The 15005-nt window shown below is 53.5% G+C and overlaps 4 protein-coding genes across 4 annotated transcripts; 3 read left to right on the forward strand and 1 right to left on the reverse strand.

Moving 5' to 3' along the window:
* Window positions 1-37: 37 nt before the first annotated feature.
* BO95DRAFT_359366 (putative DEAD/DEAH box DNA helicase (Mer3)) lies at window positions 38-4179 on the forward strand (the record flags this gene model as incomplete). Its single annotated transcript, XM_025582441.1, has 9 exons — window positions 38-1056; window positions 1115-1296; window positions 1355-2043; window positions 2097-2672; window positions 2728-2882; window positions 2934-3031; window positions 3084-3310; window positions 3358-3533; window positions 3582-4179. The coding sequence occupies 9 exons, from the start codon at window positions 38-40 to the stop codon at window positions 4177-4179; spliced, it is 3720 nt and encodes a 1239-aa protein (XP_025443685.1).
* Window positions 4180-5468: 1289 nt separating this feature from the next.
* BO95DRAFT_359630 (uncharacterized protein) lies at window positions 5469-7687 on the forward strand (the record flags this gene model as incomplete). The annotated part of the gene is made up of 6 exons (XM_025582452.1): window positions 5469-5492; window positions 5567-5614; window positions 5703-6354; window positions 6405-6709; window positions 6767-7128; window positions 7261-7687. 6 exons carry the CDS (start codon window positions 5469-5471, stop codon window positions 7685-7687), a joined length of 1818 nt encoding a protein of 605 aa, XP_025443686.1.
* A 73-nt stretch (window positions 7688-7760) lies between these two features.
* On the reverse strand, window positions 7761-8248 carry BO95DRAFT_85424 (uncharacterized protein). Its single transcript, XM_025592277.1, has one exon. It carries the CDS (start codon window positions 8126-8128, stop codon window positions 7835-7837), a length of 294 nt encoding a protein of 97 aa, XP_025443687.1. The 5' UTR covers window positions 8129-8248; the 3' UTR covers window positions 7761-7834.
* Window positions 8217-10450, forward strand: BO95DRAFT_410298 (magnesium-dependent phosphatase-1). Its single transcript, XM_025584174.1, has 3 exons — window positions 8217-8559; window positions 8654-9086; window positions 9496-10450. The coding sequence occupies exons 1-3, from the start codon at window positions 8369-8371 to the stop codon at window positions 10393-10395; spliced, it is 1524 nt and encodes a 507-aa protein (XP_025443688.1). The 5' UTR covers window positions 8217-8368; the 3' UTR covers window positions 10396-10450.
* The last annotated feature ends 4555 nt before the right edge of the window (window positions 10451-15005 follow it).

Below are 15005 nucleotides of genomic sequence, written 5' to 3' on the forward strand. Positions count from 1 at the left end.
CTGGTACGGAGATATCCAGAAGTGGCAATCTGATGGTATGGCAGACGTGCTTCAGGTGTCACCTCAAGATGCAGGATCCAGCTCCTCGGGGGTAGGAATAAGATCCCCGTCGAGTCCCTTGCTCAGACTGCAAGCCCAACGGGGCGCCGTGAACCGGATCCCAGAATACCCAAATGACACCCGAACGGAACTTGAACCTCTGTATCGTGCTAGCCCTAGTGCTGAACGACTGTCGTCCTCAATTACTGCTTCTGGGCATTCGGTACATTCACAGCTAGGGCAGATCAATAATTCCCCTCGTTTCCCTGCGTCTGTTCGGGGCATTGTCCTTGTATCGGTGCATGAGCTTCCCGAAAAATATCGCGCCATATTCCCTTTCCCGGTCTTCAACGCAATCCAATCCAAGTGTTTCCAATCCGTTTACAGGAGTGACCACAACATCGTCCTTTCAGCCCCAACAGGAAGCGGGAAGACCGTGATTATGGAGCTGGCGATATGCCGATTGATGAGTACATCCAAGGACGAAAGGTTCAAGGTGATATACCAAGCGCCCACCAAGTCTCTATGCTCGGAGAGATTCCGAGACTGGATTGGAAAGTTCCTTACCTTGGGACTGCAGTGTGCTGAGCTGACCGGCGACACCGATCACACGCAGCTGAAGAGCGTGCAAAACAGCCAGATCATCATCACCACCCCCGAAAAGTGGGACAGCGTGACCCGGAAGTGGAAAGATCATGCACGGTTGATGCAGCTGGTCAAGCTGTTCCTCATCGACGAGGTTCACATTCTCAAAGAAGCCCGAGGAGCCACACTCGAGGCCGTCGTTTCCCGTATGAAGACCAATGGTTCGAATGTACGATTCGTTGCCCTGAGTGCGACAGTGCCGAACTCTGAGGACGTTGCGACATGGCTTGGTCGCGACGCGACAAATCAGCACCTACCCGCGCATAGGGAACGCTTCGATGAGAGCTTCCGTCCCATTAAGCTGCAAAAGGTCGTCTATGGCTATCGGTCACAGGGCAATGACTTTGCCTTTGACAAGATGTGCAACACCAAGTAAGCCAAGTCGACTTATGTCGCATTTTGCGAGTCTTCATTAACGTCATGATTGCAGACTTCCTGATCTGATCAAGGCGCATTCTTGTAAGAAGCCTATAATCGTTTTCTGCTGCACCAGAATCTCTGCCGTCTCGACGGCGAAAGAGCTTGCTCGACTGTGGTCAATGTCCAATCCTCCTGCCAGACTATGGAAAGGAGCAAGCAGACCTCTGGGGGCCCAGAATGAAGATTTGAAGGGTAGGTTCTGACCCAGAAGACATGAAATCACAGTCCATGATGCTGAACATTTGAGCAGGGATATTGACTGCCGGTGTCGCCTTTCACCATGCAGGCCTTGATGCTGTTGACCGGCGCACAGTTGAAACAGGGTTTCTTCAAGGGCATATCAGCATTATATGCTGCACGTCCACTCTTGCAGTCGGCGTCAATCTTCCGTGCCATCTTGTGGTCATCAAAGGCACCGTGGGCTGGCAAGGGGGTGGCTGTCAGGAGTATTCCGATATGGAGATCATGCAGATGCTCGGCCGTGCGGGTCGACCACAGTTTGACAATAGTGCCACAGCGGTGATCATGACCAGAAAGGAACGCGAGTCTCACTACGAGAAGCTTGTCTCGGGATCTGAGAGCCTTGAGAGCTGTCTGCATCTGAATCTGATTGATCACCTTAACGCAGAGATCGGGTTAGGTAATGTGACTGACATTAATTCCGCCATCAGGTGGCTGGGGGGCACATTTCTGTTCGTGAGACTCAGAAGAAATCCAGCACACTACCAGCTGAAAGAGACTGCAGATGGAGATGGGGAAGATAAGATGCTTCGACAGATCTGTGAGAAGGACATTACACTTCTCCAAGAGTATGGGTTGGTCACAGTTGATGGCCTCCAATCAACCAGTGTCGGGGAAGCAATGGCTCGCTATTACGTGCGGTTCGAAACAATGAAGCATTTGCTCACATTGAAGCCCCAGTCTACTGTGTCACAGATAGTAAGTCAAGGGCGTTGGATGTGCATGTTAGAGCTGAGACTAAACAATCAAAGCTATCCGTCGTCGCTCAAGCGGACGAATTCCTGGACATTCGTCTCAAAGCCGGAGAGAAGTCTCTCTACAAGGAGATCAACCGCTCCAATGGGATACGCTTCCCCATCAAGGTCGACATAGCGCTTTCAGCCCACAAAATTTCGCTTCTGATCCAGTCCGAACTTGGTGCGGTGGACTTCCCGGACGGCGAACAGTTCCAGAAATTCAGATTTGTCTTCCAACAGGACAAGAGTTTCGTCTTCAGCCACATAAACAGATTGATTCGGTGCATCATAGACTGTCAGATCTCCCTTGAGGACGCGGTGACCTTGCGAAACGCCCTGGAGCTGGCAAGGAGTTTTGGGGCCAAGGTCTGGGATACCTCTCCGCTACAACTGAAGCAACTTGAGCAGATTGGGATCGTGGCGGTCAGGAAACTGGCCGCAGCTGATATCACAAGTATTGACGCGCTGGGGCAGTGTGAGCCGCATCGTATTGACATGATCTTGAGCAAAAATCCTCCCTTTGGCGCGAAGTTGCTGGAGCGGGTTGCGAGCTTCCCTAGACTCCGAGTAGCCATCAAAATGACCGGCAAGGTACGCTGAGCCTGCAAGGCATGGACCCTCCCCAACAGTCACTAAGGACAAGTAGGAAATCAAACCGGCAGCGCCGGTGAGACTTCGCCTCAAGGCAGAGATCGCGTTCATGAACGACAAGTGCCCTTCCTTTTATCTGAAACGTCCCGTCTATGTTTGCTTCTTGGCTGAGGTATCAGACGGCCGTCTCCTGGAGTTTCGACGCATCAGGTAAGCTTGGGATACTGCCGCTATGACAGTCATTCAAGCTGATGTGCCAAGTGCGAGTAAGATGTCGAACGGCCAGGAGATTTTGCTCAATGCGGAATTAAAGGACAGGGACCAATTCGTGTCATGTAGTGTTTCGTGTGACGACATAGGTGAGGGCATGCGTGCCCCTTAGACTCCTTATCTATCGCTGACGCTGGCTAGCTGGGACACTGAGATCCGCGGTGCTGAAGCCCGAGCTTCCATCGACACTATTCTTTTCTCGTCCGAACACAAGGCCCGAGGCTGCTGCTGCGAAGCCTCTTATCAATGCCTCAAGCTGTAATAGCAACGATGGTTCTCAGAGCAAGCGACCCACTTCACAGAGTGTTATCACTCTGGATAGTGACGAGTCGTTGTTCGACGGGTTGCTGCAGGAAGGTAGGTTCGGCGTCCTGCATAATCCATGAAAGACCACTAACATGATCTTACAATAGAGGACGACAATTGGTCCTTGAGCACATTGCCAGCGCCCCCAGAAGGCAAAACACAGAAGAATGGCTCGGGGGAGAGCAAGGGCTTTGACAGCAAGGCCAAGACCAGCCACGTTGAAGAACCAACACCAATGGAGAACGGCAGGTGGGCATGTAACCACCGTTGCAAGGATAAGACTGTGTAAGGAGATATGGTATTTTTCTCAAGAGAAGTTACTGACTAGAGTAGGTGCAAGCACTTCTGTTGTCGAGATGGGCTTGACAAGCCCCCAAAGACGAATAAGAAACAGCCATGCCTTGGGGCCGAAAAGTCGAAGGGGTTCAACCAAACAACCCTAGCAGCATCGATGGCCAGGAAGGATGGGAATACAGCTGACGCCGAGCTGTGTAGTGGTTTGAGCTTGACCAAAGAGTCTTCTACTTCTATGATTCGTAAGTCGCAGAATGGTTCAGATCATGCTTCAGCAAATGAGCCAGCGGAACCTTGGTCCAACGGAGGTCCCAACGAAGATGTGTCGCCTGGCTTGAACGAAGGCAAACTCCTGAGAGAGTCTAGCGATGACACCTTCAGCGATTTCCCTTCACCTGCCGCTTTGTTGCTTGGGGATCAGACAAATGCGAAGAACGATAATGGTGGGCCTTGCAAGAAAGTCGAGATGGACGAAGACACATTAGACCTGGATGACAATTGGTCGGATGATGATGTGTGGCTTGCTGTTCAGTCACCGGTTGAAATACCTTCTTCCACGGAGAAGACTAAGGCTCAGCACACTTTGTCATCTGAATATCGTGTTGACGATTCATCCAATCAATCTAAACAAAGGTAAGGTAGCAGACATCTAAGAGATGACCACTGGCTGACACTAGCTTGCAGTGTGGAAGAGCCTCCTTTCAATGCAAACCATGAAAAGAAACGAAAGCTGTCTCCAAGGGATGACGAGAATATGAAAAGGGTCAAGTCAGATGGAAAGCCTCTGGAAGAGGAATGCAACAAGAAGAATAATCCGCCGGAAGAGCTTCAAAGATTTGTATCTGCCGAACAGATTGTTGTGCCCAAAGGCTGGGAGGACATTGACCCTGCACTGTTGGAGGAGTTCAAGGATATCATTAATCTGTTGTAAGAGGATGAAAGGAGTCTGTGGCTTGCTGCAAGGCACTGAATAGTTCTGCTTGTTTGTTGTACCCAATAATAGTCAGCGTTAATATAGCAGAGGATGGGTGTTCACGCTGAAGGAGACAACAGAGTCCAGCTTTGATACCATAAAGAAGCTGAAAGTGTTTCAATTTCTTCTCTCACTATTCAAAGCAGCATGATATTTTACTTGTTTCAATCCATTCGGTGGATCACGGGTCCCTGTGGCGTCATCGGTGTATCTCTTTGAGAATCTCCCAGTGAATGTTATGAGATAGAGAAGCCAGAGGCAAAGGAACATCTAGATGCCGAAATGATCCCATATATAGATGGGTTGTGATGTGAGGATCCTTGTTGTTCTCTTCCTCCGCGTTCCATCAACACCATCTTCATCTCTCCTGTCTCTGTTCGTTCTATCCACACCCACATCAACACTAGTGGACAGGCGGTTTTAACACAGAGCTCTTGTCCTCAAGAAAGGTATGTGATCCACAAAGCTGTTGATATTCAGGTTTTCGTTCAGCTGCATGTTTATGTCTGCTGGCTGTGTTGGTGGACATATCAGATCTCCATCGATCTCTGATTCTCCCACCGTCTACTGTTCTCATCCCCCACCTCCATCCACGCGATCAGTTGCACAACACTTCAGGAAGAACCCCACAAGAAACATACTCCACTGTATAACTGTTCAGGTGTTTGAGATGCCCTCTCCTTGTGTTACTGATGCAGTCCTCTGTTCATCCTTTATGGCCTGCCTGCTTCTGTACAGGCAGCGCACCCTGCACGCGAGCGCGACCGTGTCCTGCAACACCATCGATGATGGAAAGCATGACACTGAACCATCTTGTGCCCCCTTTCATCTTGCCTGACATCCTTTCTGTGGCTTCACATGTGCTAGTGATATTAATCCATCATGGAAGTAAGACATGTGCTGACTGCGGCCCAACCTGCCAGATCTAGTTGTGGAGATCCGGGGCCCCCAAGATGGGGAAGCTCAATTATCTCGCGGTGAGAGAACCCTTTCCGACGATATATCAAGCACTGCCCTGAAGAACCAGGCTAGCTAATAATAGACATAACAGAGACGTATCAGCGGTCTCAAGGCCGGCCAAGCCGTGTCCAAAGACCTGGTAAGTTTGAACCGAACCAACCCCCATGGCGCAACAGAGTCACCCAACTGGACATCTCTGAGCCTAGGTTCCTGATCTGACATCACAGAAAAAACGTTTCCCACCAGGTGCAGGTTCCAAATCCGCCGCACGAGACCCCTTTGTCGAGATCGACGTGAGCGGCAAGGTGTTGACTGACGAGGGCCTGGCCCAGTTCATCGGAGATCTGGTGGACTGCCTCGAGTTCAGGGACCAGGAGCACCCCATGGGACTGGCCAAAGTCACCGAGCTGCACCTGTCCGGCAACCGGCTGACCGTGGACTCGCTGCCGATGCTGGCGGAGGTGGTCAAGCGGAGTGCGGGCGATCTGCGCGAGCTCGATCTGTCCAACAACGACATTCAGATCACGACCCCCGACGCCGTCCGGAAGTGGACTAATTTCCTGAACTCGTTCCACAAGTGCTTCGTGCTTCGCAAGCTGGACCTGGGTGGTAATGCCCTCGGTCGTGCGGGCGTCGAGCACCTGGCGCGCATTTACATGAAATCGGACCTGGATTTCCTCGAGGGCGATGCGCATGAGGTGCTTGAATTGGACTCCGATGAGGAGGAATACCCATCGACTCCAGAATCCGTGGCTGAGGGCGTGGCTCGGTTGAAGGTCATGGCCGGTAAAGAGAACGAAGGCACCGCTCGGAAGAAGTCCCCGTCTCTGCCCAAGCCAGAGCAGAAAAACGGTAAGTTGGGATTCCCCGTCCCACTATGTCAATGACAGGACAGATAAGCTGATATGCTTTTCTTTTGGTGCCTTAAGCTCATACGCACGCCGAATTGAAGAAATTCGCCTGCACGCGTGGCCTACGCTCGATCCCATACTTGATCCTCACAAATGTCTCGATGACGAGTCATAGTGCCATTCAGCTGATTCCCATGCTCGACATTCAGCGTGCCCCCGAGTCGATGTTGAACTTTCTTCCGGTGCTTGGCAAAGCCACGGTGCTGCCTGAGAGTGCGGCCTCATGCAAAAGCATCATCTGGCGCCCTAACGACAAGCTAGCTCCTCATGTGCTCCGCATGATCGAGGTAGCCGAAGCTCTTCAGCACCTCCGAGAGTCCAAAGTTGAAACCGAATTCGAGGCAGCAGATCAGGGTGTTGACAACAACAACTTCGCGGAGGCCAGCGACGCTTCCAGCGAGACGAGTCAAGACATCGATAGTGCTACCCAGCAGAAGTTACAGAGCAAACTGCGAACCGAGTTCACTCGAGTTTGCAAACGCGTACGTCTCGAGGTTATCAGGGCTGACGGCATGCACAGCAGCACAATCTGGAGCACCGCCTTGAGAATGATGCTTGTTTCGCGCGCTCTGCTTCTAGAAGACCGGGACCGTCCCATAGATTGCGAAGAAAATGACATCCTAGAGCGGATGCCGATCCCTCGACCGACCGAAGGCCGGGTAGTCTCGTTTCCCATGGATCCGGACAGCGATGATAGCTCCTCTGGCGAGCCCACATACTACCATGTCGAGAACGCCGCGCCGTATCAGATACGCAGAGCTCAGCCGCCGACTTCGGCGCCGCTGATTAGTTTTCTCCCAGTCCGACGCAACAACTTGAGCATCTCGGAGGCTTCTGCAGTGAACACAACCGATCAGCACTCCCGCTCTGCAAGTTCGGGTCCCTTCCATCCGAGTGCCGTTAGCTTCGACCTCCAGTTTCCCAACCTGCCGTCGACAGCCCCGGGACCTCCTCCAGCACTGCGTATCCCTTCCGGCGATCTTTCTGATACCAACCAGACGACCAGAAGAGTCCCTCCACCCTCTCAACCGGCGGCGACTGCCACTCGAAGACGCGCCGTTCGCGACCCTGGCAAACAGGAATGGCGCTATGATATGCCTTTCAAAGTCTGGCGTCGGATCATCGCTGAAGCAGTCGGGGCCGATGGGATCCTGGATCTCGAGCAACAAACTCGCATCATGCACTACGCAAGTGACTGGGATGTTGTTGCTTATGGTGTGCAAATCAAGGGCACGGAGGTTCACCAGCAGCTCTGGAAATTCCTAGAATCCGTGGGCTGCTTCACCTACAGTCCCCTGTGAATTGGAAAACTCTTAACATCGTGGAGCGAGCAAAGTGGTTTGCATCCGCAACGATCTGTGCCCTCCCTCATGGAAGATGGTGTCTATCTATCAGACAACAAGCAAGTTTGATGAAGAACGAATTCGCGGATTTGGGATCGGGGATGATTACCGGTAGGGAAAGTTCGAAGAACGCGTGTGGGTGAATGAATTGTATCTGGTGTGTGCTAGATGTTTCCTCGGAAAGTTGTTTGCTGGCCTGACATGCTGGGTGGTGATTTGGTGCTGACTGGATGGGATTCCGACCTGAGATGTGTTTTTCCACGGCTGATTTCGAATGTGTCCATAGTTCATTTCATTAGGCTTACATTTACTACTAAGTACAAATCCAAAAAAAAGATAGGCAACAGCCCTTGATTGCTGACACAAAAAGAGTGCCCTTTCTTTCTGCAGGCTTATCATTCTTATCGCCCGCCCCACGTGATCCTTCTCCGATTTCCACCAGCGTCTCCCACGTCATTTCGCTGGGGTCCTCTCCATCTTACTCGTACTTGTGAATAAACGAAAAAATTGGGGACTTGATTTGCCACTTTTATAGACCTCGACGGCATTTATTAGACCTGTTCAACCCCCAATCCAGGCTGATTTTCATCTTCTTAATCTAAATCTCACTTTCATTTTGGAAGTCTAGAACCAAACAAGATGCGCACGCGACGAACCAACACGCAACCCGTGGAAGACACCTCCGTCGCCCCCGAAACCTTCAGCGACGGCCTCCCTCTCCCCAAACTCATCGCCTTCGACCTCGACTACACCCTATGGCCCTTCTGGGTCGACACCCACGTCAGCGCCCCGATCAAACCCCGCGACAACAACTCGCGCTGCACAGACAAGTAAGCTCTCGCCTCATTCTCCCCAAGCGCATCCCATAAAACCCCAACCCAACCAACCAAGCACCTCCAAACTAATATCTCTGATCTGCTGCAGATGGAACGAGTCCTTCACCTTCTACCCGGCCGTCCCCTCCATCATCCACAGCTGCAAGACCAAGAACATCCCGCTGGCCGTGGCCTCGCGCACCCACGCCCCGGACCTGGCGCGCGACATGCTCAAGGCGCTGCACATCATTCCCACCTTCAGCGACAACCCCGCGGCGCACCGCACCAAGACCATGCGCGCCCTGGACTACTTCGACCACCTCCAGATCTTCCCGGCCACCAAGACGCAGCACTTCGCCAAGATCCAGCAGGCGAGCGGGGTCGCGTACGAGGAGATGCTGTTCTTTGATGATGAGGCGCGGAACCGGAACGTGGAGACGGAGCTCGGGGTCACGTTCTGTCTGGTGAGGGATGGGGTGACCAAGGCGGAGGTGGATCGCGGGGTGTGGGCGTGGCGGAGGAGGAATGGTATCCGGAAGGAGGTGGAGGCTGGGGAGGGGGAGGAAGAGGATGAGTAGAGATGATAGAACGATATGGGTTAGATGTTTTTAGATAGATACCCGGTTTGGGATTGGGTGTGATTAGATTCAAATGATTTCATAGACAAGCTATACTTCTGGAATTTCTACCGTTCTATACAGCTAACTAGAATTGACCGTCTACGGGGCACTCCTGAAATGCGGCAGGCCAGCAAGCCGGCCGCATATCGGAACCAACCCCGAATCTCCGCAATCTTATCTTTTTCCGAGTCGCAGCTTAGCTTCGCAACAACAACAACACAATCCTCCAATTCATCCTCCCACACAACGCCACTAGAACACACCGACACCACCTCACCCCCCATCTACACACTACATCACACCAACCAACGAATCCCCACAAAGCACCAAGAAAATAACAAAAATGGACCCCCGCTCACAAACACCAACAGCCCACCTCAAACCACACCCCCCCCTTCAACCTCAACCTCAACCACAACCACAACAACCACAACACCCACACCAACAACAACCACAACAACACCACCACCACCGCCCCTTATCCACCACCACCACCACAACATCGTCAACGACCCGCCCCCCACTCGCTATCCACCCCAGCGCCCAAATCTCCGACACCACAATCTTCCAAGGCACGCACCCGATCTCCATCGGCGCCCACACCATCATCCACCCGCGCGCCCGCCTCTACTCCCACGAGGGCCCCATCCTCATCAGCAACAACTGCATTATCAGCGAGAAGACCGTCATCGGCACGCCGGCCCCCTTTCCCGGCAACTCGAGACCCGCCCCTTCCTCCTCCTCTTCCTCCACAACCACAGCCGGTGATGGCACCGCAGCAGCAGCAGCCGCCCTCCCCATCCGCATCTCCTCGCGCGTGACCATCGGCCCGGCAGTGTCCATCGCCCCAGGCGCGCATATTCATTCCGGGGTGGTGATCGATGCGTTGGCCGTGATCAATCGGCGGGTGGATGTCGGGGCGCATGCGCGGGTGTGTGCGGGCTGTGAGATTGCGGCGGGGACGGGGGTGGGGGAGTGGGTGGTTGTTTGGGGCAGTGGGGGAGGGGCTGGGCAGCGGCGGCGGAGGAGGGAGACGCGTGGGGTGGTTTGGGGGGTGCATCAATGGTCTCAATCACAGAATCAAAATCAAAGTCAGAGGGTTGATGGGGAGAAGGCTGGGGAGGCGCCGTTGGAGGCGAGGACGTTGGAGGATGCGCGGTTGATGGTGCTGGATCTGGAGAGGGAGGCTGCGGGGAGGTTGTTGGTGGCGCAGAATCGGAGGAGGGGCTAAGTGAGGCTCCCCCGAAGGGTCATAGTTAGAAAGGGTGAAGACGGGGGGGGGGGGGCGCTTGGGATTGACGGATGGTTTCCAGCGAGATGCATGGTGTTTCTTTACTGTTGGTTATACCCGGATAGAATATGGGGGATTTCGCCTAATCGATTTTATACTTTGTTGACTCTGAATGATATGAAACATTCATACCCAATTTAGGGTATTCGAGTCATGTACAACTCATCAGCCGTGATAGACAAAAGAAAGTATGATTCTCATCCCGCTAAGGATTACAACATTCGTAGGTTCACTTCGGTTTCCTTATAAGCCGAAGAACTGGGACATAAAATACATGCATGTATAACAGAAGGAATGAAAAGTCAAAATGTAACAACCACAATCCATAATCACAATCATCTAAGAACCCCGGGTTTGACCACCACCACCACCACGCATTCTCTTGCCAGCTGCTCCATCGCCGCCGTCCCCGCCGCCATCATCCCGAGCGCGCTTGTTGCCTTGAGGAACAAACTGACGCGCGTTCGCACTAAGCGCGCCGCCACGACCACCGCCAGGACTGGCCGGGCCGTGCTGCGCCTGGCCGAGATTGGCTGTCTGCACGTTCTGATTGCCACCCCGGCCTTGGCCTCCACGCCCTCCACGACCGCGAGGCAGACCCGAGCCGCGCTGGCTAGGCTGGCCTTGACCCTGACCTTGCTGCTGGGCGCCCTGTTGGCCTTGTTGACCAAAAGGATTCTGTTGACCGCCGCCACGCCCGCCTGTTCGACCACCGCGCGCAACTGGAAGTCCGGACTGGAGAGCTCTTAAGACGCCGCCTGAGGCAGCACCAGCTGGAGGTTTGTTGGGAAGCGACGCTGGCTGTTTGTTCTGACTTTGTCCGAAAGGATTAGGCACTGCGCCGGCCGCACCCTGCTCAGGAGCCGTTTCGTCAGCTGCTTGGGTCTGCGGTGCTTCCGTCTGCGAGGGTGCTTCCGATTGTGTCTGAGCCTGAGCTGATGGCTGGGCAGCTGTTGCTTCTGCAGCAGGCGCCTGGGTGCCCTGCTGGGTGCCTTGCTGGGTGACAGGTGCAGGTGTCGGTGCAGGCGCAGGCGCAGGTTTTGCTGCAGGAGTCGCTACCGGCGCCGGAGATGGCGAAGGGGCCGCACGTGCCGGTTGTGCTGCTACTGTGGCAGGCGATGGTGCTGGTGCGGGAGATGCTGCAGCCTGTGCGGGTTTGGCTTGCGCTTGAGCAGCCGGGGGTGCTCTGGTGACCTTAGCTATCTCCCAAACCTCGACAACAGGTTTCTGAGGGGTCTCCGTGGCCGCCTTCTGCACCACGTCGAGCTTGGCCTGCGAATTCCTGCACCGAGAATCAAGCATACTGAGCTTGGCCAGGGACTTCTTGTCCGACAGCTCCACAGCAGCCTTAATTTTCTCCTCCACACTTTCGTCGTGGGCCTTCTTCAAGGCCTCCTTCTCTTCATCAAATTTCTGCTGTAGGGCAGCCGCAGCTTCCGAATTCTGCTGGGTGCCTCGCTTTTCAGCTTCCATTTGTTTGCTAACCTGCGCACGAATGTTGTTCCGAATGATCATCTTGATGGTTTCATTCTTCGCAACAAGGTCCCTTGCTTGGGCATCCGTCAACTCCGGAAGTCCACCTTCCACCGCAGGAGTAGCAGATGCTGCAGGGGTTGCAGGAGCTGCAGGAGCTGCAGGAGCTGCTTCTGCATGGGACTGGCCAGGGGTCGCAGGAGCTTGTGGACCTGCCTGTAGGCTGGCCTTGAGTCGCTCCACTTCCTGGCGATGTGCCGCCCGAGTCTCTGCCAGCTTGCTATTCAACACCTCCTTCATCTTGTCGATGCGTTCCTTGACCTTCCTCTCGTGCTCGGTATCCTTGGCAGCCAATACAGCATCCTTCTCAGCAAGGGCTGCCTCGAGACGTTGCACCTTTTCTTCCAAAGCCTTGACCCGTTCGTCGTCGGTGGCGACAGCCACTTGCGTGGTCGGAGCAGGGAATTGCGAGGCGGGGGTCGAGTTGACTTCAGTCGTTGTCTCGGGTACTGGTGCAGGAGCAGCCGGCTTCTCTGCCATTCTCGCCTTGAGTTCCTCTAATTCTTGTTTTGTCTTGGCCAATTCCTCCTGGATCACCTCCTTCTCCTGTGTGACCGTATTCAGTTCCGCCTGCTTAGCGTTAATACGACCGGTAAGTTCCTTAGACCGAGCCTTGAACTGCTCCGTAAGCTTGCTGCGCAATTCTTGGACTCTATCTTCGGCATGTTTGAGCTGCTCAGGGAAGGCAGCGGCCTCGGTTTGAAGAGTGTCACGAGCCTGAATGGCCTCGTCACGCTCCTTTTCCAGGGTTGCAAGCTTCTCCTTGAGTCCTTCCATTTCGGCAGGGTCAACGCGGTCATACTTCTGCAGGATGTTCTGAGTACGTTGTTGCCAGCGATCACGATCAGCTTGCAGCAGCTTCAATTCTCCGTCCTTCGTCTCAACCACGTTCTCCAACTCCCTAACCTTCGTTTCCAAAGGCTCAATCTGCTGAACCAATTCCTCAATACGTGCAGATTTCTCCGCAAGCGACGTTTCTGCCTGCTTGACCTGATTGCGCAAAGTGACACTACTCTCGCGGAACAGATTCAATTCGTTCAAGGTATCCATAAGTTTGTTGTGGCTGAGAGCGGTGTGGTCGCTATCAGCAGCAGCGCGACGCTGTTGCTCTAGCTTGAGACGTGCCTCGTCGAGCTGAGACTGCGTGTACTCAAGTTGCTGACGGAGACGCTTGCTTTCTTGTGTCGACAAATGATATTGCACATCAACAATCTCTTTCTCCCTGCGTAGGAATTTGATCACTTCCTGGAGACCTTCAAGGTTGGGTGGCGAAGTTTCAGCATTATCGTCATCGGTTTCAGTCATGTTCGCGCGGTCACGTTGCAACGCCGAGATTTGGTTCGTGATATTCTCCAGCTGCGAGTGTAGCAAAGAGTTCTGGTGGAGAACCTCTTCCCGGCGTTTCTGCAAGTCGGTAATTTCACCCTCGTATCTCTCCTTAAGCTCGTTCCAGCTTTCCTCCTTCTGAGAAAGGTCCTTCTTGTAAGTCTCGGCTTGTGTCCGTAGCTCGACCACTTCCAGCTTAAGCTGATTAGCTTCGGAGCGCACTATCTGCAGGTTCTTGGCTGCCTCAGCGTGCTTGACCAATTCACTCTCGTAGTTCTGTTGGGCATGCTGCGCAATTTCAGTCTGCGCGCGGAGATCTTCCTTGTGGTACTGGAAGGCAGAATTATGACGCTCATTCTCATCCTTCAGCCTGGCAATTTCAGATTCCAAAACAGCCTTCTGCTCCTCCAAGCGGCGGCCAGCCTCTCCTTGCTCATCACGCAGCTTGGTGAGTTCATTGTTCGTTGTAGACAGCTCGGAAGAAATCTCCTCAATCCGCTTTTCGAGATCCTGAATCTTCTTGTCCTTCTCCTCAATCAGACGCTCCGTCTCCTCCCGATATTCTTCATGTGTCTCAGTCACAGACTGTAGGCGTTCCTCGCTCTGCTGGCTGATGGCCTTGTAGTCCTCAACTCGCTCTTCGGCATGCTGAAGCTCATTCTTGGCCAAGTCAAGGTCACGTTTGAGTTCGGAAACCTCGATGCTAAGTTCTTGCTCACGGGTCAAGCCAGACTCCTGACCTTCCTCGGTCTCGGGCGCTGTAGCGGGGGCGGCAGTAGCAGCAGCAGAAACACTCGGTCTAGATTGTACGACTTGAAGTCGCTCTTCGGCACTGCGAAGCTCGACGGTCAATTCATCCACTCTCAACTGCAAGTGATCTCTGGTGGTCTTAGTTGCGATCAATTCTTCCCGGACGGAGCCCAAGCTTGTCACCAAGTCATCAATTCGCTTCTGACTCTGCTCATGCTCGTACTCTCTGCGCAGGGTCGCCTTCTTTGACTCTTCAATCTCATCATTGAGTTTGCGTTTGGTAGACTGCAGTTCTGACTCCAAGGATTCGACGCTTTGCTGTAGCCTGCGGCGGCTCTCAGAGTCTGTATGTTCACGCTCGTTCAGGATAGTTTGAAGGTTGGCATTCAGAGAATCCAGGCGACTTCTCTCATTTCTCAGAGTTTCGTTGTCTTCAATCAGTCGTTTCTCAATACTCTTCCACAGATCCTTTTCTGCCTTGAGGTTCGCATTCTCGCGTTGAAGGCTTTCCACCAGTCCCTTGGTCTCAACAAGGTCTTCGGCAGCTTGCTGGGTCCTAAGGTCTTGCCTGTTGGCGTTCTCCAGCAGACTGGCGTAGCGTTTCTGCAGCTCTGCATTTTCGCTCTTCAGCATATTGAAGTTGCTCTGAAGGAGCTCGGCTCTTTGGGTAGCAGCGCCAAGCTGACTGCTAGAACGGCTGATTTCGCTCATCAACTCGCTATTTTTTCGCGAAAGCTCATTAACCTGTTGTTTCAGGGCGGCGTGATCGGTGGCAGACTCCTCACGGAAGTTGTCGAAGTGAGCTTGAACCTTGCGTAGTAGTTCGGCATAGTCGGGAATGTCCTTAGCCTGTTCATCGGCTGCTCCAGGAGGAACTGCCCCTAGTGGAAGAGACTGAGAGAAGACAGAAGCATCGCCGACGGTCTGACGTCGACGGGTCA

This window comes from Aspergillus brunneoviolaceus, assembly GCF_003184695.1.
Source record: "Aspergillus brunneoviolaceus CBS 621.78 unplaced genomic scaffold BO95scaffold_22, whole genome shotgun sequence".
Lineage (NCBI taxonomy): Eukaryota > Fungi > Ascomycota > Eurotiomycetes > Eurotiales > Aspergillaceae > Aspergillus > Aspergillus brunneoviolaceus.